Consider the following 24,815-nt stretch of genomic DNA (forward strand, 5'->3'; position numbering starts at 1 on the left):
AGATGTGCAGGTCAGGTGAATTGTCCATGCTAAATTGCCCGTAGTGTTAGGTAAGGGGTAAATGTAGGGGTATGGGTGGGTTACGCTTCGGCGGGTCGGTGTGGACTTGTTGGGCCGAAGGGCCTGTTTCCACACTGTAATGTAATCTAATCTAATCTAAACTCAACCAATAGGTTAGATAGCTCACTGGCTTCCCACGCTGGATGTTCAGAGGATGAAGAAGGGGAGGGAAGGAGTGGATACTTAATTGTTGCAGTGCATTACCTCCATCCCCAACAATCTCATGCAGAGGGACTGGCTGTCCCAGATGTGCCTATCTGAATGTGCACAGTTGCAAATGTCAAATGAGAGAAGTATGGTGGGGAAAGTTTAGATCATGGTTATACATAGGGACCATCAACCCGGGGGAAATTTTGAGCTCGATATTGATCTTTGCTCTTTTTTCCTCAGGCATTTGAATGGCATCCTGTTGAGTCCCTGTTGGTCCTCCTTTTCAATTTCCCCATAGCATGAAGGTTTATCAGGGCCAAGGCACATTCTCTGGGAAGGAGTTCTTACTGCAATACCTGAGAAGTTACCCACGCTGAGATTAATGGAAACTGTAAGCCTCCAGGAGATATTCCTGACTGAGCTACTTCGGCTCCTGCTCCAGTAAGCTTCAAATGTAAAATTGTCAAGCTGGTTTTCTAATCCCTCACATCACCCTATCTCTGTAACATCCTCCAGCTCTCAAAGCACTCCATGTTCCTCTGTCTCAGGTCTGTATGGCTTCACACACTCCTTTTGTCCTGCTATCAGTGACCATACCTTCAATTGTGCAACCCATGTCTCAAGGTTTGGTATTCCTGCTTTATAACACCTTAGTGATGTTTTGCTAAGTTCAAGACGCCAAGCAACTTTAAGTTGTTTCTATTGTATTGGATGATGACGCGCTGTTGGGAAAGAAATTGAGTGATTCCTTTCACCTTTCAACCATCTCCTCTAGCTCATCAGTAAGATAAATGCATTGGATATTTGCAATATCAGTGTTGAAAACGTTCTACTCTGGATAGATCCTATTAGAGGCTAATATTATCAGACTGAACGTGAAACATTGTTTGACCCTGTCAGTTATCTGCTGATCATTACGGTTTGTGGTACAACATGAACTGTTTCTGCAAGTAAGGCATGAGGTACTTGTTTGCTCTATGACGTTGGATGTTAGGTCTGGAGGGACCCTTCATGATATGTTCTACATTCAGTGGCGATAGGCTAGTGTTGGTTCAACCAGGCCTTCTGTGCAATGCTGGACATGCAGGAACCTGAGGATTCTGCAAATCGTACAAGGCTTATTAAGCCACTCCAACCCTCAGACTATTTGTCATTCTGGTCACTGGCAGTGGTTGGTGGTTGTTCTGAATGACTTGAGTGGCTGAGTATGCTTCAGTGATCCAGATAATACTGAATTTTCATTTGGATCAGTAATAAAGTGATATTTCCAGGACACATATCCAGCTCCTCTCAAAGTACATGAGTCATTGGTATGCTTCCTACAATGAACTGCATTTGGAATATAGGACATTACAGTGCAGGAGGGCCCTTCGGCCCTCCATGTTGTGCTGACCTGTGGAACCAATCTGAACCCCATCTCTCCTACACTATTCCATACTCATCCATATGCCTACCCAATGACCATTTAAATGCCTTTAAAGTTGGCAAATCTACTACTGTTGCTATTACTGTTTAGAAAACCATAGTGTTAACATGAAATCTTAGAAACAGATGTATTGCATCTGAGCCTGTTGTGGTTGACACTGTGAGAAATCCATCTTGCCCAAATGTACAGACATTAAACTAGAGTGTCGATTGTGTAAGGGGCATCCCAGAGCCTCATAGTGTAGTATTTCCACAAATGGATATGATGCTGTGGCATGACAGACTAGCTTGTCTTTTTGTGCACATCAGTCTTGTGTATGTGTGTGTTCTGAAACAAGGAAGTTATGGTAAACCATTATAACTCACTATCTAGACCTCAGCTGAAGTATCACTTCCAATTCTGGGCCCTTCACTTTAGGAACGATGTCAAGACCTGCATGAGGAGATTTACTAGAATTACACTGAAATGAGGGACTTCAGTTTTGTAGAAAGACTAAAGAACCAGGGATTGTTCACCCTTAAAGGAAAGAAGGGTAAACTGGAATTCAGCAGAAGTGTTCAAAACGACTGGAATTTCTAAGAGGAGAAACTGTTTGCTCTCATGTATGACTAATAACTACAAAACAAGGAGATAGGGAGAACATTTTCACATGGCAAATTGCTATGACCTGGAATGTACTGCCTGAAAAGACATTCAATATTAACTGCTGAAAGAGAATTGGGATAAGTACTTCAAAAAATTATAGACCATGGGAAAAAGGCAGAGAACTAGGACTATCTGCATATCTCTTTCAAAGAGACTTTTTCTTATGATTTGTTCAAACATCCATGAATCAGTGGTAGCTTACTCATTTGAAAAATAATGCCTGATTTAACACTGTATCACCTGAACACTGCATAGATGGACTTCAAACTGACCTTGCTCAATAGACTTAGCCAAAAGAGATGTTGCTTCAGAAAAGGATTTGTCTGAGTTAAAGTCTTCAATTGAAGTGCTGGTAACTGCATATTATTAACAGACTGGTATGGTGATAGCAGAATTCATTTGCTTGCTTGACTGAACTCAATCCCAGTGCACAACTGAACAAGTTCGAAGAGAAAAGCAGTGTTCTTAATTTAATTTAAATTAAGATCATCCACCTTGTCAACATGAAGGGAATCACAAAGTCTTTGATGTGAATGGAGTAGGTCTTGGGTGAAAGTTTTTTTAATTTACTCATGGAATGTTGGCATCACTGGCTGTGCCAGCATTTATTGCCCATCCCTAGTTGCTCTTGAGAACGTGGGGATGAGCTTCCTTCTTGGACCACGGCAGTCCACCTGCTGTGCGTTGACCCACAGTGTCCTTGGAGAGGGAATTCCAGGATTTTGACCCAGCGACAGTGAAGAAACGGGGATATATTTCCAAGTTAGGATGGTGAGTGGTTTGGAGGAGAACTTGAAGGAGGAGGTATTTCCATGTAACTGCTGCTCTTGTCCTTCCAGATGGAAGTGATCATGGGTTTGAAGGTGCTGTCTAAGGATCTTCAGTGAATTTCTGCAGTGCATCTTGTCGATAGTACAGACTGCTGCTACTGAATGTCGGTGGTGGAGGGAGTGGATGATTATGGATGTGGTGCTAATCAAGTGGCTGCTTTGTCCTGGATGGTGTCAAACTTTTTGAGTGTTGTTGGCGTAGCACCCATCTAGGCAAGTGGAAAGTATTTCACACACTCCTGACTTGTGCCTTGTATGTGTAGGACAGGTTTTGAGGATTCAGGAGGTGAGTTATCCACTGCAAGATTTCTGGCCTCTGAACTGCTTTTGCAACCACTACATTTCTATGGCTAGTCCAATGAGTTTCTGGTCAATGTTAGCAACCAGGATATGGATATTGGGTGGGATTCAGTGATGTAATTGAATGTCAGGGGCCAATGATTAGATTCTTTCGTGTTGGGGATGATCATTGCCTGGCAAAGGTGTGACATACAACTTGATGAGTGACTGACTTGCTTTACATCTCTCTTCATTCTTCTTTAATAAACTTTGGACCAAGTTGGGACTATCCAACAGAACAGCTAAATAGGAAGGCTGTAGACATTGCTGAAATATTAAAACATGTGCTCCAAAATCATTGGAATTTGGATAGTTGTGACATTTTGGAATTTTTTTACTATTTGGCCTACAGACGCTGAAATTAAATTACTTTGTGAGTAAATCAACACAATCTCTGTACAATGAAAATTAAATCCAGGAGAAGTTTTGTCCAGACAGATATCTCTGGAATACAACAGAAACAGTGGAGTACTTTAACATATTTCTCCCCGTTTGAATGTCCCCATTTAACTGAGCACAGTGGGAAGGGATTAGCTGGTAAAGGAGCCTGGGAGGATGGATTCAAGTTTAAATCTGCATCGTGTGACATATTTATAAGGCAATCTGAAGGCAGGGCAAAGTTGCTTTATCGTTGTATTTTACTGTTACAGTTTAACATCAGTGTTCGTTTTGAGAGTGAGAAGCTGAAGACCAAAGTGGAACAATTTTTGCTGGGAAGGGGGCAGGGGTTGCTGTGGCAGACTGATAGGTGGTGTGTGTACGATTATGTTCTCAAGACAAACACTGCTCTCTTTCGCAGATGAACCCTACCCACTTCAGCTTATCCCCACAACCATGGGAGCAGCCGCAACACCAGGACTTGGCCAACTCCAGCTACAGGTAAGGCAGACATTCTCGTAGTGGCCTAAAGGGCCTGAAAGACAGGCCAGACCTTGGGAAGTATTGCTTAGAGAATAAAATAGTGGTGAATAAAAGATCTAGCGTTTGACAAATAAGTTCTTGTCATGGATTTTCTCATAGCGTAGTGAATTTAGCCAAGTTTGTCCTGGTTGTGATCAGCTGACGTTTGAATTGAAATGTGGTAAGGAACTACAGCCCGGGAAAACAGAAAGACATGTCACTGATTCTCACTGATAGATTTATCAATATGTTCAGCATTGAATAGTTTTATTAGTTTTTAGCCACTGTGCGTTAATGCACTTTGTTTTTCAAACGCAACCGCCAAATTTTAATTTCTATCCTGTGCTCTGTGTTACATTCTTATATAGTTGGAGTGCAGGGAAAGGGAAGGATGGTTGTTCCCCTTGACCTCCCATCGGTCACTCTTTTAACTTAAATATGAAGCAAAATGCTGGAGATCTGAAATAAGAACAGGAAGTGCTGGGGTAACACAGCAGATGTGGCAACATCTGTGGAGAGAGAGAGACGGAGTTATTGTTTCGAGTTCAATATGACTCTTCTTCGGAACTGAAGAGTCATATCAGACACGAAACGCTAATGCTGCCAGACCTGCTGAGTAACACCTGCACTTCCTGTCCTGTCTGTCTTTTGTAATCTGGGCACTAGAATATGCACATCAGATAGCCCAGCAACAAAAAAAAAGCCCTTCTACATTTCTTTCTCCCTCCTGCCACCACAAAGAGATGAGTATTTCTGCATAGTCTGTCCAAGATATGAAAAAGTAAACCGTACTTTTAAAATCTATAGGCATAGACGTTCCACGTAGGCATTCCAAAAGACAGAACCCCTGTGATCCTCAATATGTATATCTTTGAAGGAACAAATTACTGCGGATGCTGGACTGGAAACAAAAAGTGCTCGAAGTCACAGCTGGTCAGGTAGCATCCGTGGAGAGAGAGAGAGAGAGAGCAGCTCTGATGAGTCATCGAGACTCAAAAGGTTAGCTTGCTCTTTTTCTACAGCTGCTGTCTGACCGGGTGTGATTTCCAGCATTTTTTTTGTTTTCAGTCATGCTTATCTTTGAATTGCATTAAGGGCTTAAATGTAGTGTCACTGGATCAGTGTTAACTCTCTTGCCTTTGAGGCAGTACATTATGGAGAGAGGGACAGAGTGATCCAGAGTAACACTTCCAAAGGAGGTACCATCTTTTGGATGAGACAGTGAACTGAGGCTCCTTCTGCCTGCACTGGTGGTCAAGAAATATCCCATGGGGCTATTCAGAGGAGAGGAAAGGAATATTTTCAGTGTTCAATGTCTTCAATCCTCAACCAAGCACCACTAAAAAGCAGACAATCTAGTCATTTATCTTACAATTGTTATGTGTATGTTGCTGCATTTTCCAGCAAAACTGCATTTCAAAAGATATTCATTGGCTGTCCTTTGGGGTTACCCCTGAGGATGCACGGGATGATATAGAAATGCAAGTCCTTCCTTACAGTTCATTAGCAATACACTTACAGCAATAGGTAAGTGAGATGGATGGGTCAAAGCTTTTCGGAAACGTGTATGACAAATTTGCTAATGGTGAATGACACAGATAGTATCTATTGCTTTTACAGTTACATGTCTAATTGAAAATTCAGAAGAAAACTTTGCAGTTTAGTGATACTAAATGAGATTAATGTAGATTCATGTTTTATCTCTTTGGACCTGCATCAAGTTAGGCATTAGCTTCACTTTCATTAACTTCTTCATCAATAAATCATTCTGGGATCTCCTGAGTCATTGAAGACTAATTTTATCACAGTTCCACTTCCATTATATTGCCCATCTCTAACTCAAACTCACTTTGTGAAGTCCACTGTCAAGTTTATCTCAATCATCCTTTGGACAATATCCCATTTCCCATATGCCAGGGACCTTTGTGAATCCAGAACCTTCATAATCGTGTTTTATCCTGTGCCGTTTCCCCACCCATGACCCCTATCCTTGTCAGTCTATATTGGCGTCCAGCCCTCCAACACTTCCAATTTAAAATTCTCATTGTACTGTTTAAATCCCTTACTGGCCTCATCCTTGTTTAACTCAGCAATCTTCTTCAGTTCTACAAAAAGCCTGTGAGCAATGTTGAAATTGCCTCCTCCCGTATAGACCATCTGATTTCTCCCTTCATTGACTTTTGAACCAGAAAGTTGTTACTTCAAATTCTGCTTTGCAAACCTGTATGAACAGTCCAGGCTGACTCTTCAATACAGTACAGAGGAAGTTCTGTCACTGTTATAGGTGCTGTCTTCAGAATGTGATGATATGCCCAATTAGGGGTAAAAGAACCAATAACCTTATTGCGAAGAAGAGTAAAGCGAGTTCTAAACTAACATCTAAAATATAGATTATCTGATCATTATTGCTGTTTTGTGGGATCTGTCTACCTGAACATTGGCTGCTGCATTTCCTTTGTTACTACAGAGACTCGAAACTTAATTACCTGTAAGTTGCTTTGGGACATCTGGAACGCATGAAAGCTGCTATAAAAATATTGGCTTTTCCTTACATTGGAAAAGAAATCGGGTGTGATGTATTATGGGTGGCTAATTCAATATTGTTCATGTTGCATCAATGTTCAAAGTTAAATTTATCCTATCTGAGTCACTCAAATCCAGGGGCTTTATTTTCAGAATCTGTGAATTCTACTTTCAAGAATATTTATTCATTTTACTGTCTGCACACTTTGCTTATGTGCACAGGGCACATCCTGACTTCAAACGTGAGATATCGCTGCCCCTTTATTATTCCTAGTCTCTCCTAGAATCAGGCTAAGGGCGAATACTGAAGAAATTTGGTTATGTTTAGTTCTTGTTAAAAGGCAAAATTAATGCAGCAGGAGTCAAGAACATTAATGCTGGCTGTTTCTAATTTTACAAATTGGAATATTGTGCCCTGGTAATCTGACCTGCTTTATAGATAGATTTTTGCCATCCAGTTTTGTAGTTTGTAACGGGGAAGTGATGTCAATTCGAGTGTCTAGAAATTGCAGATCAATCTCTAGGATTCACCCTGCAAGCAACTCAAGTAAATAAATTGTGTTTTTAGCAATAATTTAATGAAACACATTTTAGTTATCAGACAGGATATTTGGCTCACAGTCAAGTATAATCCAGTTGGGTAATGAAGTCTACTCATGTTTTGATGGTGTGGGAACAGAATACACTGTGAGAGTGAATAAGTCAAACTGAATGATGGTGAGAAATAAGGAAAGGTGGTACCTGGCAGTAAATACTGTACATTGGCAGTCCTAGAAACAAGGGTTATGGTGTGGGGGTGCAGACGGGAAACTGAAAATTAAGGCCACAGTCTAATCAGCCAAGATTTTGCCAATAGCCAATCCTATTTCTCAGGATCTTACAACCTGCTCAATCCGATTTGTCAACCCGAATCTTAAGGTTTTGACTTCTATTTTCCAAACAGGACATGGTTAAACCCCACTGCGGTTTGTTTCCGCACAGTTTCCGAGTTTGCGAGTGGTTGTTCCCCACATGTCCCGAGTCGATCCTACCCAGCTCGCTATGTCTTACACACCCCGAAACCCACCTATTTGTGTGTAGGTAGGTGAGAAGGACACCAAGCGGCAGGGGCAGGTCATTTCAGAATTCCTCACGTGGTTAGTATTGCACAGTCGCCTGACCATCGCTTACTATGAGAGTCAACCTGAAGTTTATGAAATAATGAGAGGAAAAGATAGAGTTAATGATAGTTGTCTTTTCCCTGGGATGAGGGTTTTTCAAGACGAGGGGACATATTTTTAAGGTGAGAGGAGAGAGACTTAAAAAAGACATGAGGGCAAATTTTTTTTGCACACAGGGTGGCTCGCTTGTGGAACAAACTTTCTGAGGAAGTGGTGGATATGGGTACAATTACAATGTTTAAAAGACATTTAGATAAGTGCGTGAGTAGGAGCGGCTTGCAGGCAGGTGAGACCAGTTTAGTTTGGGATTATGCTCAGCATGAACTGGTTGGACAGAAGGGGCTGTCTCTGTGTGACTCTATGACAATGACTCTATGTGAAACAATTTGAATTCCACACGGTCTGCACTTTGTAGAATCCATAGCACTGGTGCACAATGGACTGCAGTTTTCTTTTTAAAAATAAAATGATTTTTCACGTTATAAAAGGCCTCATAAATTAAGCGCTCTGTTTTAAAGGCATGACATTTTGCACAAGCAGCTGGTAGTTAGCAGAGCGGTCATTCTGTTGTACCAGCCTCTATCGTCTTCCCTTGCACAAAGCCCGGAAATGTTTATTGTCTGAAGCAGAGATGATGGATAATAAATTAGCTTTAGATTTACCTCAGTAGAATCACTGAAGCTGACTGAGTGTCACAGGGGCTGCCATTTAGGCGGTTGACCTGAGGATCTTGTCACAAACAGAGAGAAGGTCACTGTTTTCATGTAGCATACATCTCTCACTGGCATAGTGAATGACAGGTCCTCTGCTGTGGAGCACATCAACAGAAAGAAATAAATGTGCAAGAGCAAAGGGGGAGTGGAGGGGTGGGGGGGGGGGGAGACAGTGAGGGAAGCCAACCAATTTGAGTCTTGGCTATTGGAAAATAAATGATGAGAATATTATGCTTGGGAATGAAAGAGATTCAGGCTGCGCGTGTACAAGTCCGGTTTTGAATGGAAATGTATTTACTGGTTGATGACCTGAAGATGAAATGAGCACCCTGTTCATCCTCCTTCTGTAATGAACAGGAGCGCTGGCGCTGTTTAAAGAGGGTCAATCGAATAGGTCATGCATCATATGGGGAGGCAGATGTTGGAACATATTGTAATGGATTACTCTTCTGCACAAGGATTGGCTTGTGGAGAGCAGATCAGCCAGTGCTTAATACTTTCACTCGAGTTGAGGAATGTAATGAATTTACCTCAATAGCAGCAGCTGGATGTGCTGTTGTTTCTGTGATTTGTAATGCATGTGTCGCTTCTTTGAAGGGTAAGAGCAAAAGCTGAGCTCTTTGCAAGGTGTATCGGGTGAGAATTATATGTCTAACTCCTGTAATTGGTGTTGTGCAATGCAGCCTTAACCCTTTAAGGACCAAACACCAGTAGCTGATACACAGGAAAAGAACACTTCATTTCCAAGTAAATAGGCATTTTACAATTATGTTTGATTATCATACAGTGGTCTTCCCATTTCTGATGAAGAGCTTATGCTTGAAACATCGACTCTCCACCTTGGATGCTGCCTGACTGGCTGTGCTTTTCCAGTGCCACACTTTTTGGCTTTGATCTCCGTCAACTGCAGGCCTGACTTTCTCCTCTTCTACCTTGTGAAAAGAAACCCACTCTTAATTCCTTCTTCCCTCCCATGCCAGGAGCTAATTGCAGTGCTGAATGAGTCTAGGACTTAACCTAAACCATAATTCCTCATTGGTAAATGAAGAAAGATCTTGGATTTATCTCGAATGATCTCAGGCACCCCAAAATGCTTTCCAGCCAATGATATACATTTTTGTTTGGAAGTGCTGGTCACTGTTACAGTCTTGGAGATAAGGGAGCCAATTTGCGCACAGCAAGGCCCCACTCTCAAACAGCAGAGTAGTTCTGTTCAGACACTTCATTTTTCTTTTAGCTGTGATGTGCTGAATTGTTAGATTTCCCAGGAGGTCGGCAGGTTCCAATACTCGCCAACCTTTATTTACTCCTTTATTTTTTAAATTCTTCAAAATGGTGCGTAGCGTGGCGACAGAAGAAAGCTTTTTACTGTATTCTTACTGGAAAATACACGTGACAATAAAATCAAAATCTACGGCAGTTTTCTGGTGTACCTTACTTTTGGGCCACTTCAAAGGGGAAAATGGATAAATGCCTCCAAGCTGTGGGTCAGGGATTTTAGCGCAAGGCTTGTCATTTTCCACAGTTCCAAAGCGATGGATTGTACCACAAATATTTTGCCTTTTCCGCAAGTTTTGTTTTGTATAAAATCAGGTAGTAATCTCCCCGCGCGACCCAATCTAACCAATGTATTATTCTCATTAGGTACAAGCTGGAGGGAGGGAATGAACTCTGCCTTGGCACTGACTTAACTCCTCAGGGTCAGAAGTCAGTTGTTTGAAGCATTGTAAACGTGCCATGCTGATTGTTCACAAATGTGCAAGAAAATGGTGATTTAAAAATATTGTTGAAAGCAAGGGTTTTTGATGGCCTCATTTCCTTCCTGGCCACTCCTGTAAAAATGGTCATTTATGGATGCAAACTTTGAAGAAAAAAATTCTTTCAAAGTCAAAATAGTTACGGGGCCAAAATTATTTTTGATGACCATCCCATTTACCTTTCAAACAAAACCACAAAACAAATGTCAGCAGCAAAAATTACAATTGCATGGTTAATGGGTTAAAGTGAACCCCAATCTCCCTTCTATTTCTTCATTTATTACTCCTCCAACAAACCCAGTTCTGTGCCGGTTCTCCAATTTGCTTTCAGTGTCACACTACGGCTCTCTTTCGTTCTGCGGAATAGTGGAGAGGATCCACTGGGGTATTTAATTATTAGCCACGTCAGTAATACCTCCTCCCAGGTCCACAAGTGCAGCTTGAACCTGAACCTGCAGCTTTTGGTAACCACTGCACTACCCGGACCTCCCATTTGCTGAGTGAAAGGCAGTTAACGTCCCATCTCTGGGCCTGAACTGCGTCCGTTGCCAAGCAATGATTGAGGCCTGCTCTGTTCACTTTCATTTTCCTCATGCTTTCTTCACTTGCACTGGAGAAGTGTCTGTGTTGTGCCCAATGGTTTCTCTAAGTGTGCTTGGCAACTTGCTGAAAGTTGACTCTGTCAATTACATGGTGCAGTATAATGTGGTTACCAAGTGATACATTCCTTGATTTACTATGAGCAATGCCACACAAGATTTGCTAAAATAAATGTAGAAGTCATGCACCCAGGCATCACACTTCAAATTTCATGTTTCAATTCACAGAGTCTCTACGGTGTAGAAGCAGGCCATTCAGCCCACACTGACCCTCGAAAGAGCATACCAGCAAGACCCATTCCCCTATCCTATAATTCTGCATATCCCATGGCTAATCCGTTTAACTTACACGTCCCTGGACACTAGGGGCAATTGAACCTGGCCAGTCCACATAACCTGTACACATCTGGACTGTGAGAGGAAGCCAGAGCACCCAGAGGAAACCCATGTAGACATGGGGAGAATGTGCAAACTCCACACAGATGTCCCTGACACTCTGAGGCAGCAATGCTAACCACTGTGCCACCCTGAATTGTTATGTAAGTTCTGTGCTGTGTTATATGGAGTTTTACAAAGACTCTTTGGCAAACATTCCACCTGAAGGGTTTTTCAAGAAAGATTCAGGGTGAGACTTAGAAATAATAGGCTGAATAGTGAGGAAATAATGGGTACTGTTTGGTGTGCTGCCATTCATTACTTCAAAGTATGGGATCTTTACGGGTTTATGTAGTCCAATGTGTGTGAGGGTAGTCATTTCATGATCTACTTAGAATCCTGTAGAGTAAACAAGATGTGGTTTGATGTGAAAATAGGCTCAATGTGACTACAAAAACTGTTGGGAAGACTAAGACTTAGGTCTGTCTCCCATAAGATCCTGCCAAGTTCTCCCGACATCGTAATAGCGTGTGGTGCTTATTACATTTAATCCTTTCAGATCCTTCCATGTACAGCAGCTACTTGTCAGAAGAATTGTGTGTTTGGGGAGAGAAAGACCAGCTCAGGATTGAGGTTCAGGAGTTTCTGATGGTTTCTGATGATAATATTCCATGAATGGTGGTGTAGAAATAGCTCAGCATGAGGCAGTAAGTGATCTAAAAATCTTGGTAGGTCTGACGTTAAACATTTCCAACCAGCATCAGGCAGTGCTCAGCAAAGCGAGTAGAATATCTTGTTAGATAGAGCCTAAGCAGTAGAATGCAAATCGGAATAAGTTCTGATCAAAACACAATGCTCTGGTGAAGAGGAGGGGAGTTATCAAACACTCAAGGCAATGCATAGGTCTGTAAGGCAAATGCTTTGCGTTTGAGGTCTGGGTTTTTAGGAGAGAGTGGGGGAGTATCTGAACTTATCAGTCTTGAAAGGGTGTGCTTGTAGGGAGTTGGTGGGATAGGGCAAGTGCAAGGATCTTCTGTAGAAACATGGTCTTTTCAATCAAGGATGTTATAATTTAATCTTTTCACATGCGGCCAACTGGATCCAGTGACCTGCACTCTCTACCCGTACCAATGTTAACTTCCCACAACACGTGATGAGAAAGGGAAGAGGGTACAATTGAAATTTAACATTGCCCAAGCATGCCCCTCAACCCTCTGTTCTGTACACGGAAAGAGCAGTTACTTTAAAAGATTGGGGGAAATGGAAACAATTGCTGATAATTTGAAAGTAACTTGAAGTCTTTCTGATATAGAGCTTTATGAAGTAGGATTACTGGCCCTAGAGGGAGTTCAGTGCAGATTTGCAAGCATGGTACTGGGATTTCAAGGGTCAAGTTGTGAGGAAGGATATGACAAATTAGGCCTTTATTCCTTAGAATTTAGAAGGTTAGAGGGAGCTCTAATCTTCAGGATGTTAACCAGAAAAGACAGGGTGGCTAAAAATATTTCCACTGGTTGAAGATTCTACAACCTAGGGTTATAGTCTAAGAATTAGGGCCAGGCTATTTAGGAGTGATGTTACAAAGCACTTCCACATGCAAAGAGTAGTGGAGATCTGGAAATCACTTCCATGTTGATTCAATTCTGAAACTTACTTCTGAGCAAGTAGGTTTTTTTTTATTAAACAAGGGTGACATGCAGTATGGGCTTAAGGCAGGCAATATGGACTTAGGCCATAGTCCTTATTCAATGGCAGAACAGGCTTGAGGGCTGAATGGCCTCCTGCTGTTCCTATCTTCCTAGTTAGTCGAGTCAAAGTAAAGCAGACTGATAACTCTCTCCTGGCTCCTTAACCTCCTCCAACCTAATCCCCTTCTGAGACCTCAGTCCGCACTCACTCTGGCCTCTTGAGCATCCCCCTGGTTGACAGCCATTCCATCAGTTGCCCAGGCCATCCATTCTCATTGTGCATTCAGTTAAATCATGGATGATCTGTATCTTAACTCCAGCAAGCAGCTTTGTTTCCCCAACACTGGAGGTTGTTTGCCTGTTGCACATTTTGGGGCGACATGGTGGCTCAGTGGTTAGCATTGCTGTCTCACAGCACCAGAGACCCGGGTTCGATTCCAGCCTCGGGTGACTGTGTGGTGTTTGCACGTTTTCCCTGTGTCTGTGCGGGTTTCCTCTGGGTGCTCCAGTTTCCTCCCACAATCCAAAGATGTGCAGGTCAGGTGAATTAGCAATGTTAAATTGATGTTAGTCAGAGGGAAATATAGGGGTATGGGTCTGGATAGATTACTTTTCGGAGGGTTGGTATGGACTTGTTGGGCTGAAGGGCATGTTTCCACGCTGTAGGGAATCTAATCTAATCTAAATGTTTTCAGCCGATCTGGATTTTCACTTGAGAATGGCTGCCTAGCTTCATCTCTGACCCGTGGGGCCATCAGAGACAGGAGACTTTTGTGCCATCCAACAGCTTGTTCTGGTTTTGAACGGTCTTCAAGGTGTTAAATAAAGTGAGGTGTAACACAGCCTCACCCATCGCCAATTGTAGGCTTCCATTTTTAGGTGTCTGGCTGAGCTGGGCTTTTAGGTAATAACATGGCATGATCACCTCAGTCAAGCAAGCGTTCATCAGTAGGCGCTCGCTGCATTAATTAAAGGACATCTCCAGCCTGATTATAAGTGCAGAGGAATTGAAAATCGCTCTGCATCATAGCCCATTTTTGTCATGTCTAACTGAGCAGGCTGCCTGTGGTAAACACTGTGTGCGGAGCTCAGCAGCAGGTTCTGATAAATATACCTCCTTTTTTCTCATGGACTGTCACCTTGTTTGTGATGAACTGGCGAGGGATCGAGAGAGAGAGACCGTGTCATGCTATGGGAGATTTGATGCTGTTGCAGTTATGTGTACAGCTGACTTGATTGGCTGTCTGTGTCCAGAACCCCTGGAATTCCCTTCCTAACCCTCTTCACCTTCCACTTCTTTCCCCTCCTACAAGATACTCCTTAATGGCAACCTCACAGATGTGACCTAACTCCTTCCTCCCCTTGGTGTCAGATTCCTTTTCTGATTGTGCCCAGTGAGATATTTTAGTGTATTCAATTTGGTTTTTTTTGGAAAAGTTGTTTTGATTTATTACTGTCACATGTACAGTGAAAATTGTTGTTTTGTGTGCTCACCAGACATATCTTACACAAGTATATCAGGGTAATAGAACAGCATTCGGAATATAGCGATAGAGAAGGTGTTGTGAAGGATCAACTCTTAATATATGAGAGGTCCGTTCATCAGTCTGAGAACAGCGGGGCAGAGGCTGTTCTTGAATCTGTTGGTACATGTTTGCAAGCTTTTGTATCTTCTGCCCGATGGAAAAGGTATAACTGGGGTGGGAGGGGTATTTGAAGAAGTCAACTGCTTTCCCGAGGCTATGGCAAATGTAGACGGAGTCAATGGAAGGAAGACTGGCTTGCGTGATGGAGTGGGCTGCACTCATAACTCTCTGTAATTTCTTGTGGTCTTGGGCAGAGCAGTTGTCATGCCAAGCTGTAATGCATGGATGGAATGCTTTCTCTGGTGCATCCATAATGATTATTAAAGAAATGCTGAATTTCTTTAACCTTCTGAGGAAGTAGAGACATTAGTGTGCTATCTTGATCATAGCGCCGAAGTGGATGGACGAGGATAGATTGTTGCTGACATTTACTCCTAGGACCTTAAAGCTCTCGACCTCCTCCACCTCAGCATCACCATCGATGCAGACAACGGCATGTCCTTCACATTGCCTCCCGAAGTCGATGACCAGCTCCTTTGTTTTGGTGACATTGTGGAAGAGATTGGTGTCTTTACACCATGCCGCTAAGCTGTCTATCTCTTTAGGAGTAGTAGTGACAACCTTATCAAAATAACGTAACAATTGCTGACTAACTCCACAGATGAGTGACTGAGGCTTTCTACAGTAACACCGCCAATCTCTTTTCATCAACGGGTTGGGTGGGTCATGCCTAGCAGATTCTGACAGAGTCATACTGAACTTGAAGCACTCTCTACAGTTGCTGCCAGATTCGCTGAGTTTCTCCTATTCACTCATGCATTGCCAAGTACAAAATAACAAAAATCTCCCTCCCTTTCCCAGTGATTGGTTGGGTTTGATTCATCCTTGCTGATGTCTAACTGAAAACACTATTTCATGTCATCTCCACTGCAACCTGTGATCCAAGGGAAATGCCAATAACTGGCAACATTACCATTGGGTCAACATAAAGTTGTGCAAGTGACCCACTTCAGTGACTTGATGCACAGACTTTGTTCTGAGAAAGTTTATAATTTATAGAAACAATGGCAAGTGCAGTGGTACCAGATTCTTTTACTGCAGGCGCAGGATTTTGAGGGTGAGTCTAGAATTAATTTGGCTCTGTCTTTGTACAGCGATCAGTTCTGGTAAGATGTTGACTGTTGGAGTCCCCATTTTAGTACAGTTGGTGCACAGAGGTATAACAATGAAAGCAAATTATACACTGATGGAAGCACATTTACATTCTTTAATGATTCTATTAATGTTCTTGTGCCTAAAGGTACACACGAATGAATAGATTTATCACATAATTAGTTGTATCTTTCAAGATGTCATTTGACATCTATTATAATCTTGTACAATTTGAACAGATTCACCCAAAACATCTATTTTGTTAAATAAAATGAATTGTTCTCAATTGTCAGTGATGTTCTCTGTTAGAATGTTTTAACTTGGGGAGTTGGGCATGAGTACAAAGAGTAATGTGTCATCTGTAGAATTGACAGGTTTGTACAGCACTTTTCACATCCCTGGCCCATTTGAAAGTGCAAAGTACTTTTGACATGTGGCCAGTGTTGAAGGCAGGAAGCGCAACAGCCGACTTTCATCCCACAAGATTGCACAGCCAGCAATGATAATAACGTTTTAGTGATGTGATGCAGAGACAGATACTGGCCGGGCTATAGCCAAGTGCTCTTCTGTCCTTCAAAGTACTGCCATGTTGTTTGGTTTTACATCCACTTGGGAGAGCTACAGGATATTTTGGAATTGTACCCCTGGCATGGTTGTATGCTCCATCCTTAAGTATATTCAAGACTGATATCATAGATACTTGACATATTAGGGAATCAAGTGATATAGGGAGTTACCAGGGAAATTAGAACGGGACAGAGAGGATCATAATAGTATGTAATGGTAGAGAGGTCGGCAATGGCAGATTGCAATAGTGTGTAATGGTGGAGCAGTCCGCAATGGCAGATTGCAATAGTGTGTAATGGTGGAGAGGTCTGCAATGAGGCATTATAATAGTGTGTAATTGTGGAGCAGTCCATAATAGGAGATTGTAGTTGTGTGTAATGGTGGAGAGGTCTGCAATGGGAGATTGTAATAGTGTGTAATATTGGTGCAGACCAGATGGGCTAATCCTGCAGCTATTTTGTACATTGTTATGAGCCTCCATTTAGTATCTGACCTGAAAGTTGGCACCTCCTCTGTTTTGACTGATGTGTTAGCCTGGATTGTGTGCTTAACTCTCTGGAGTATGGCTTGAACCCATGGCCAAATGACTGAGGAATTGGAGCACTATCCAATTGAACTACGGCAGATACCACCAAAGTGGTGGGCACAGCCAGCCTCGATTGGTGATGAATATCATGCATTTTCCGATGGCCCTACTGTGAGGGTGGATTTGAGTTCTCTGCGCAGTCTGCGGAACTGACCGGAGATGTTTAATTCTGCTTCTGTCAGATTGCTTTGCCGTGTGACCACTGTGACAGTGAAGAGCCAACTGACTCCCTCAAACAGGCACTAAATGAACAGCTGTATGATATTCAGGAGTACAGCTATCTTGCTTAATGTGGCAGAGACGGTGCTATAAAGCAGGACCATTACACGTGCTTCCACATCGACCGGAGCTGCTCTTCCTCTGAATGCAGATGTTTGGGGCCAGGTCAGAATTTAATACTGAATTTCCTCCTCGGTGAGACCCGGAGTGGAGAGGGGGAGATAACAGCTGTCTTTTTAACCCACATGCTTCTCTTCTGGATGAGGAAGTATTAGCCAGAAACTGTGAATCTGGCTCCAACGAGCCCGCCCCCTTACAGAAGAAAATAGCTTGCACAGTGAGGAAATGGTGTTATCTGTCACTCTGCATTAATACTCACTTCTGTGTTTTGATTTGGTCAACATGCTCTCGTTCTCCTGCCCATGCGAAATAGGAACTGGCGGCCTTCATTTCAGGAAAATGGTAATTTAATTTAAAAAAAGAATCATGCACCTCATCACAGCCCAGATTTCTCTTCTGCCTCCCTCCGATCATAATTTCTTTCTCTCCCCACCCCCACCCATTTCTAGTTTCTTCTGCCCCATGAATACCCTGAGCTGCCCCAGAGGGCAGATATGTCATGTCCTTTATTTTCATTCCCCCTCTCTCTCTCTCTCTCTCTCTTTCTCTCTGTCTCTCTCGCTAGTCACTTCTGGACATTGCTGCCAGTGAATGCTACATTCAGTGATAGTAAGTGGCTGTCAGGTCAACTATGCCTCCATTCAGGATGTCGAGTGATAGCTATTGGCCCCTGTAATGGAACTCAATTCAAACAGCAAATAGGCTTTGAACCAGTGGACTGGATACAGCAAGATGTCAGCAATTTAGTATGCATCAGCTCACGGAAGAGCATGTTTATTCTCTCTCACACACTGGATCAATCAGAGGAACAAACTGGGTGTAATTGGACTGAAATTACCTAAAATCACATCGCGATTTACAAGCAAACCTCCTTGCTTCTGAGCATTATATTTGCTATTGTTTGGGGAATGATACAGTGAATTGCAGCATGAAAGAAAAATGCCTCATGTGGGATATTTGAACACTCTTTCCCACTCCCCCCCCCCCCCAACCCTTTAAACATTTCTGGGTGGGGAAATTACAGCGAAGAATACAGAACTGCAGCTGCGGGATTATCATTGATGAAGCAAAAAAGAAATTGTCTGAAAATAATCAACGGGTCTGGCCTTTGTTAAATCATGCTTAAATATAGAATTCATTACATAGCGAAAAAAAAGGAAAGTTTCAACAAAAATCAGTGGTTACGTTTTGCTTCCCCAAGTTAGAGAGGAAGGTTGAGAAAGAGAGAGAAAAAAAAACATCTGCCTCAAGCCCTGGAGGAGGAATAGTTACATGTTAACTCTGATGGCCAACTGCAACTTTGGTTAACAGTGTGATCCATGTCAAGGCGGGTTAAAGGGTTTGATGCTCCCTCTGTGTAGAATTCGCTACTCTTGCCTAAACTGGCTGGTTGGGGGCAAGGTTCACGAATTGAGGGGGAGAACAGTTGAGGTTTCATCACATGAATGCCAAGTTTTTTAAAAAAATTCATCCCCATTCCTGATATTATTAAATTCATCCCCATTCCTGATATTTTATCAGACTTAGAGACACAGAGATGTGCAGCACCAAAACAAATCCTTCGATCCAACTCATCCGTGCCGATCAGATATCATAAATTAAGCCAGTCCCATTTGCCAGCACTTGGTCCATATCCCTCTATACCCTTCCTGTTTATATACCCATCCAAATGCCTTTTAAATGATGTAATTGTACCAGCCTCCACCACTTCCTCTGGCAGCCCATTCCACATACACACTGCCCTCTGTGAAAAAGTTTCCCCTTAGGTCCCTTTTATATCTTTCCCCTCTCACCCTAAACCTATGCCATCTAGTTCTGGACTCCCCCACCCCAGTCAAGCGACCTTATCCTATCCATGCTCCTCATGATTTTATAAACCTCTATAAGGTCACCCCTCAGCCTCCGACGCTCCAGGGAAAACAGCCCCTGCCTGTTCAGCCTCTCCCTGTAGCTCAGATCCTCCAACCCTGGCAACATCCTTGTAAATCTTTTCTGAACCCTTTCAAGTCTCACAACATCCTTCCTATAGCAGGGAGACTAGAATTGAATGCAGTTATTAAACAAAAACTGTTAAAAGAGTGGTGTCTTTTAACAATCCGGCAATTTTTGTTTCAGGGCTGTGCCTTGATCGAAGGGCCGTGCAGTCTAAGGCTGCTGTAACCTGGATGTCCGCGTGTACATTCCATTCACTGTTGGAGACACGAGGGTAATTCTGGAGGGTCTGGCAGCCACTGATGGTCCAGGGAGGGCTCCTGCAGAGCATAGGTGTGTGAATGCTGTGTGGGGACTGGATTAGACCATATTTTGGTCCCAATAGGCCAAGTACCCTGCTAACATCAATACTGAGGCGTTAACATGGCGGCAGTAGGTTCATCTGAAGAACTTTGGCCACTTTGGCTGAGATGGCCAGGCCAATTCCAGCCCAAATTAGAACCAGCAGTTTGAGAAAAGTGTTCTTGGGGTGCTCCTCTTTTTTTTTTGATGGGCCTGACAGAAAGAAAGCTGTAGTTCCTATAGTCTGAAGTAAAATGGAAGATATTGATCCTAATACCATGAGTCAGTGGCAGCATTGCAGAATGGAGCAGTTAGGTGGGATATACCAGGAGTGGATTCTCACTATCCTTGACCTGTTTCATGGAAGGTAAGACCACATGACAACTAACCTCTAAAGTTGACAAGTTTGTAAGTCTAGCTGTTAGACCCATCAAGGGTTTGTGAGTTACTGCAAGAAAATGGTGTTGAGGTGCAAGATCAGCCATTATTTAATTCAGTGTTGGAGCATGCTGAAGGGGCTGGGGCATCTTAATCTGCTCCGTTTGTCAATGTTTCAGAGCCCTGTCATCACTTGACCAAGTTTATGTACAAAACACCAATGTGATACAATAGTAAAAAATGATCTGAAGAAGTGTCACTGGATCTGAAACGTTAACTCTGATTTCTCTCCGCTGGTACTGCCGGACCTGCTGAGCTTTTCCAGCAATTTCTGTTTTTCTTTACAGGATTTGCAGTTTTTTTTTAAAGTTTTTATTTCTGAAGAAGTGTGGGTAGGGTAAATGCACTCAGTCTTTTTCCCAGGGTTGGGGTTCAAGGACTAGACAGCATCAGTTTAAGGTTAGAGGGGAAAGAATAAAAGGGAACCTGAGGGGCAACCTTTTTACACAGAGGGTGGTATACATTACGAATGAGCTGCCAGCGAAGTGGTTGAGATGGGCACGTTAACAACATTTAAAAGGCATTTGGACAAATACATGGATAGGAAAGGTTTAGAAGGATATGGGCCAAGTGCAGGGAAATGGAGTTAGTGTTGATAGACATTTTGATCAGCATGGACCAGTTTGGGCCAAAGGGCCTGTCTCGGTGCTGTGGGACTCTTTAGAATCCCTACAGTGTGGAAACAGGCCCTTCGGCCCAACAAGCCCACACTGACCCTCTGAAGAATAACCCAACCAGACTCAATCCCTGAACCTATTACTGTACATTTAACCCTATCTAATGCACCTAACCTACACAACCCTGAACACACTGGGCAATTTAGCAGGATCAATTCAAATAACCTGCACATCTTTGGATCGTGGGAGGAAACCGGAGCACCCGGAGGAAACCCACGCAGACATGGGGAGAATGTGCAAACTCCACACAGACAGTCGCCCAAGGTTGGAAACAAACCCGTGTCCTTGGTGCTGTGAGGCAGCAGTGCTAACCACTGAGCCACTGTTCTGCACCGTGACTCTATGACTCTCAGACTCTATTAATGTCACTGGACTTGGAATATTAACTCTGCTTTCTCTCCACAGATGCTGCTAAACTTGCTGAGTTTTCCAGCAATTTCTGTTTTTGTAACTAAATAATTAGTTTAGTTTAACAAAAGCATCTTGGCTGTAGGCGTTGACCAGTGCATTTGTTCTGGGGACATTAGGCTCATCTGATACTGACAGCTGTCATTATTTGACCCACGAAATGGAGGGGAAATTATTGGCCAGCCCAACACTGCCCTCAGAATTTCCAAAACACCCCAGTCAGGCCTCAGCCTCTTTACCTTGAAGAGTTTTGAACTTCTTTTCGAAGGAAAGATTCTGGCATTGGAGGCAGTTTAGAAAAAGTTCATTAGGTTGCTCCTGGGCCTGGTGGGACTTTCTAATAAAGAAAGGTTGAGTAGGTTGGGTTTAGAAGTTTAGAAGAATGAGAAAAGACATATATCAAAACATGGCACATTTTTAGGGAACTTGATAAGGTAGATGGAAAAAGGTTGTTTCCCCTTGTGGGAAGGTCTAGGACCAGACGCCTGGACTCAGTAAGACAGAGGTGAACTGTTTTTCTTTCAGAGGATAGACAATCTGGGATTCTTTGTTGCAGATGGCTAAGGCAAGAATGTGGCGTTGGGGATGATCAGATCAGCCAATGAATGGTGGAGCTGACCCGAAGGGCCAAATGGCCTACTTCTACTCCCACGTCTTATGGCCTAAGGCTCGGTGCAGGTCCTTTTGTTCTCAGCCTGCCCAGCTGACAACACAGAGGCTTGGGCCTGTCACAGTGCTGGCAAATATCCAGCTGAACAGAAGTCATTGCAAAATAACCTGAAGTTTCCAATACTGACATAATGAAATGGAATGCTACTGTGATTTGAGCCCTGACATAGGAAACAAAGTTGCTTTTGGCACCTTTTCTACATCCACAGTTCGACTCGTCAGTGGGTTTTCTTTGACTTGGAGTGTGTGAGTGATTGCTTCTCACTGCGTGCCATGTGAGGTGGACAGCCCTCCAGTGAAGCAATCCCAGTCAATGCAAAACCGTGAGCTAATGCCGCTAATGTAGTGAAGGAATGCCTGTGTTTATAAACGATATCCATTGCTTTCTTACAGCAGTTGTATGCAGCCCAACTCGCTGCAATGCAGGTGTCCCCTGGAGCCAAGTTACACAGCATGTCACAGGCCAGTCTGAACAACACTCTATCACCCAACAGCGTCCAGGCAGAGAAAGGCAGAACGACACCTCCACCAAAAAGCAAGGTACTGTTGTCACCTTCCGACTGGTTCGCCTCAGACATAATTGTGCTCGTTTCTGAATTAAACGTTTGTGCTTCTAGTTCCTTTGCTACAGCTACAGAGAGCAAACTCACTTGGGGATGGGGAGGCTGACATGAATATCCTCAAAGGGGAAAGGTTTAAAAACGGAAGCTGCTTCTCTTGTTGGCAACATAGACATAAATGTGTGAAGAGTTCAGAAACTGAGGTTCCTTCTGTCTTTTCAGCCAGATCCCATGGAGCCATTCCAAGGGGAGTAAGGAATTTTGTGAGGTAACATTCATTCCCTATCTGTCACGAGTCGGACTGATTTATCAGTCGTTGGGTCATGTTACATTTTTTGGACCTTGCTGTACACTATTTGGCTTTTTCTGTGTTTGGCTCTGCATCCAACTGATGAACCCGTGTTATCAGTGCAAACATAGAGACCTTGAAAGGTTCATAGTCTCTTGAAAGTGCAGTCCCTAGGTGGTAAAGACAGCATTTGATATGCTTGCCTTTATTGGTATTGAGTACAGGAGTTGGGAGGTCATATTGCGACTGTACAGGACATTGGTTAGGCAACTGTTGGAATACTGTATGCAATTCTAGTCTCCCTGCTGTAGGGAAGATGGTCTGAAACTTGAAAGAGTTCTGAATAGATTTACAAGGATGTTGCCAGGGTTGCCGGGGTTTGAGCTATGGGGAGAGGCTGAATAGGCTGCAGCTGTTTTCCCTGAAGTGTCAGAGGCTGAAGGGTGACCTTATAGAGGTTATAAAACAATGAGGGTCATGGATAGGGTGAATAGTCAAGGTTGTTTAAACATGGTAAGGAGTCCAAAATTAGAGGGCATAGGTTTAAGGTGAGAGGGGAAAAATTTTAAAGGGGCAACATTTTCACCCAGAGGGTGTGGTGGAATCTGGTATAATTCCAACATTTAAAAGACTTGTGGATGGATAAACCTATAGGAAGGCTTTAGAGGGATATGGGCCAAGTGCTGGCAAATGGAACAAGATTGGGATAGCTGGTCAAAATGGATGAACTGGACTGAAGGTTCTCTTTCTGTGCTGTTCATCTCTATGACTCTATTTCACATTAAAATTAAGCCAGTGGTTGTGAGGCCACGTGGGACCCTTATAGGTCACTAAAGTACTGTATATTCTGTCTCCTTTGCAGAACACCAGGAAGGTCAGGCACTTTTGGAATTTGTTGTTTACTGTTGAAATTGGAGAGAGAAAAAGACAGAGCTCTTTAAAAAGAAACCTGAGCTGCATTAAGCAGGAGTATTGTTAATATTTCGATTTGAATAGCTTTAGCTGGCCTCAGAGGTGAGAGCACCTTGGGAGAAGATTAATCTTGGTAATTACGTACAAGTGAAAGACCTCCTCGGATCATTGTTTCCAGCGAAACCATTAACACATCTTTTTAGTGTGTCTGTATCAAAGATAATTGTAATCTGACCTAAGACTGACAGAAACTGCAAGGCTTGTTTGATTTAACACCTCACCCATTTTACTTCTTTTTCGAAGACAATGGAAGCCAGCATGGCTGGAGTGTTAAATAGGAGGTGGTGGGCGGAGGGATTTCAGTTTGATCCCGTCACTTTGCTGCTGGGTCGTTTCAAATAGACTAAACCTTGTGTGGTGCAGGGTGGGAAATCTTCCTCCTTTGTTCACATTGTCACCGACACAGAGGATCAAACCCTTCCCCACCCCCAATTCACCACTCAGCAACGGTTTAAAACTCAACTGCAATTCAGGATTTAAAAAGGTACTATTTCATAGAATGTGGCCGATACTGGGGAGGTTAGCATTTGTAGTCCATCCCTAACTGCACTGGAGAAGGAGGATGGTGAACCGCCATCTTGAATTGCTGCACTGCAGTCCATGTGTGACAATAGACAATAGGTGCAGGAGTAGGCCATTCTGCCCTTCGAGTCTGCACCACCATTCAATATGATCATGGCTGATCATCCTTAATCAGTATCCTGTTCCTGCCTTATCTCCATAAGCCTTGATTCCACTATCTTTGAGAGCTCTATCTTACTCTTTCTTAAATGAATCCAGAGACTGGACCTCCACTGCCCTCTAGGGCAGAGCATTCCACACAGCCACCACTCTCTGGGTGAACATGTTTTTCCTCATCTCTGTCCTAAATGGTCTACCCCATATTTTTAAGCTGTGTCCTCTGGTTCGGCACTCACCCATCAGCGGAAACATGTTTCCTACCTCCACAGTGTCCAATCCTTTAATAATCTTATATGTCTCAATCAGATCCCCTCTCAGTCTTCTAAACTCAAGGGTATACAAGCCCAGTCGCTCCAGTCTTTCAGCGTAAGGTAGTCCCGCCATTCCAGGAATTGACCTTGTGAACCTACGCTGCACTCCCTCAATAGCCAGAATATCTTTCCTCAAATTTG

The 24,815-nt window shown here is 43.1% G+C and overlaps 1 protein-coding gene across 9 annotated transcripts in view; it reads left to right on the forward strand.

Annotated features, from left to right (window-relative positions):
- sox5 (SRY-box transcription factor 5) overlaps positions 1–24,815 on the forward strand; it is a 384,221-nt gene that overhangs the window by 263,197 nt on the left and 96,209 nt on the right. For all 9 annotated transcript variants that reach the window (XM_043713394.1, XM_043713395.1, XM_043713397.1 and 6 more), the window contains 2 exons: positions 4,250–4,329; positions 22,255–22,401. In XM_043713394.1, the coding sequence (XP_043569329.1) occupies positions 4,250–4,329; positions 22,255–22,401 (227 nt within the window). The remainder of the gene's footprint in view (positions 1–4,249; positions 4,330–22,254; positions 22,402–24,815) is intronic.

This window comes from Chiloscyllium plagiosum, chromosome 23, assembly GCF_004010195.1.
Source record: "Chiloscyllium plagiosum isolate BGI_BamShark_2017 chromosome 23, ASM401019v2, whole genome shotgun sequence".
Classification (NCBI taxonomy): domain Eukaryota; kingdom Metazoa; phylum Chordata; class Chondrichthyes; order Orectolobiformes; family Hemiscylliidae; genus Chiloscyllium; species Chiloscyllium plagiosum.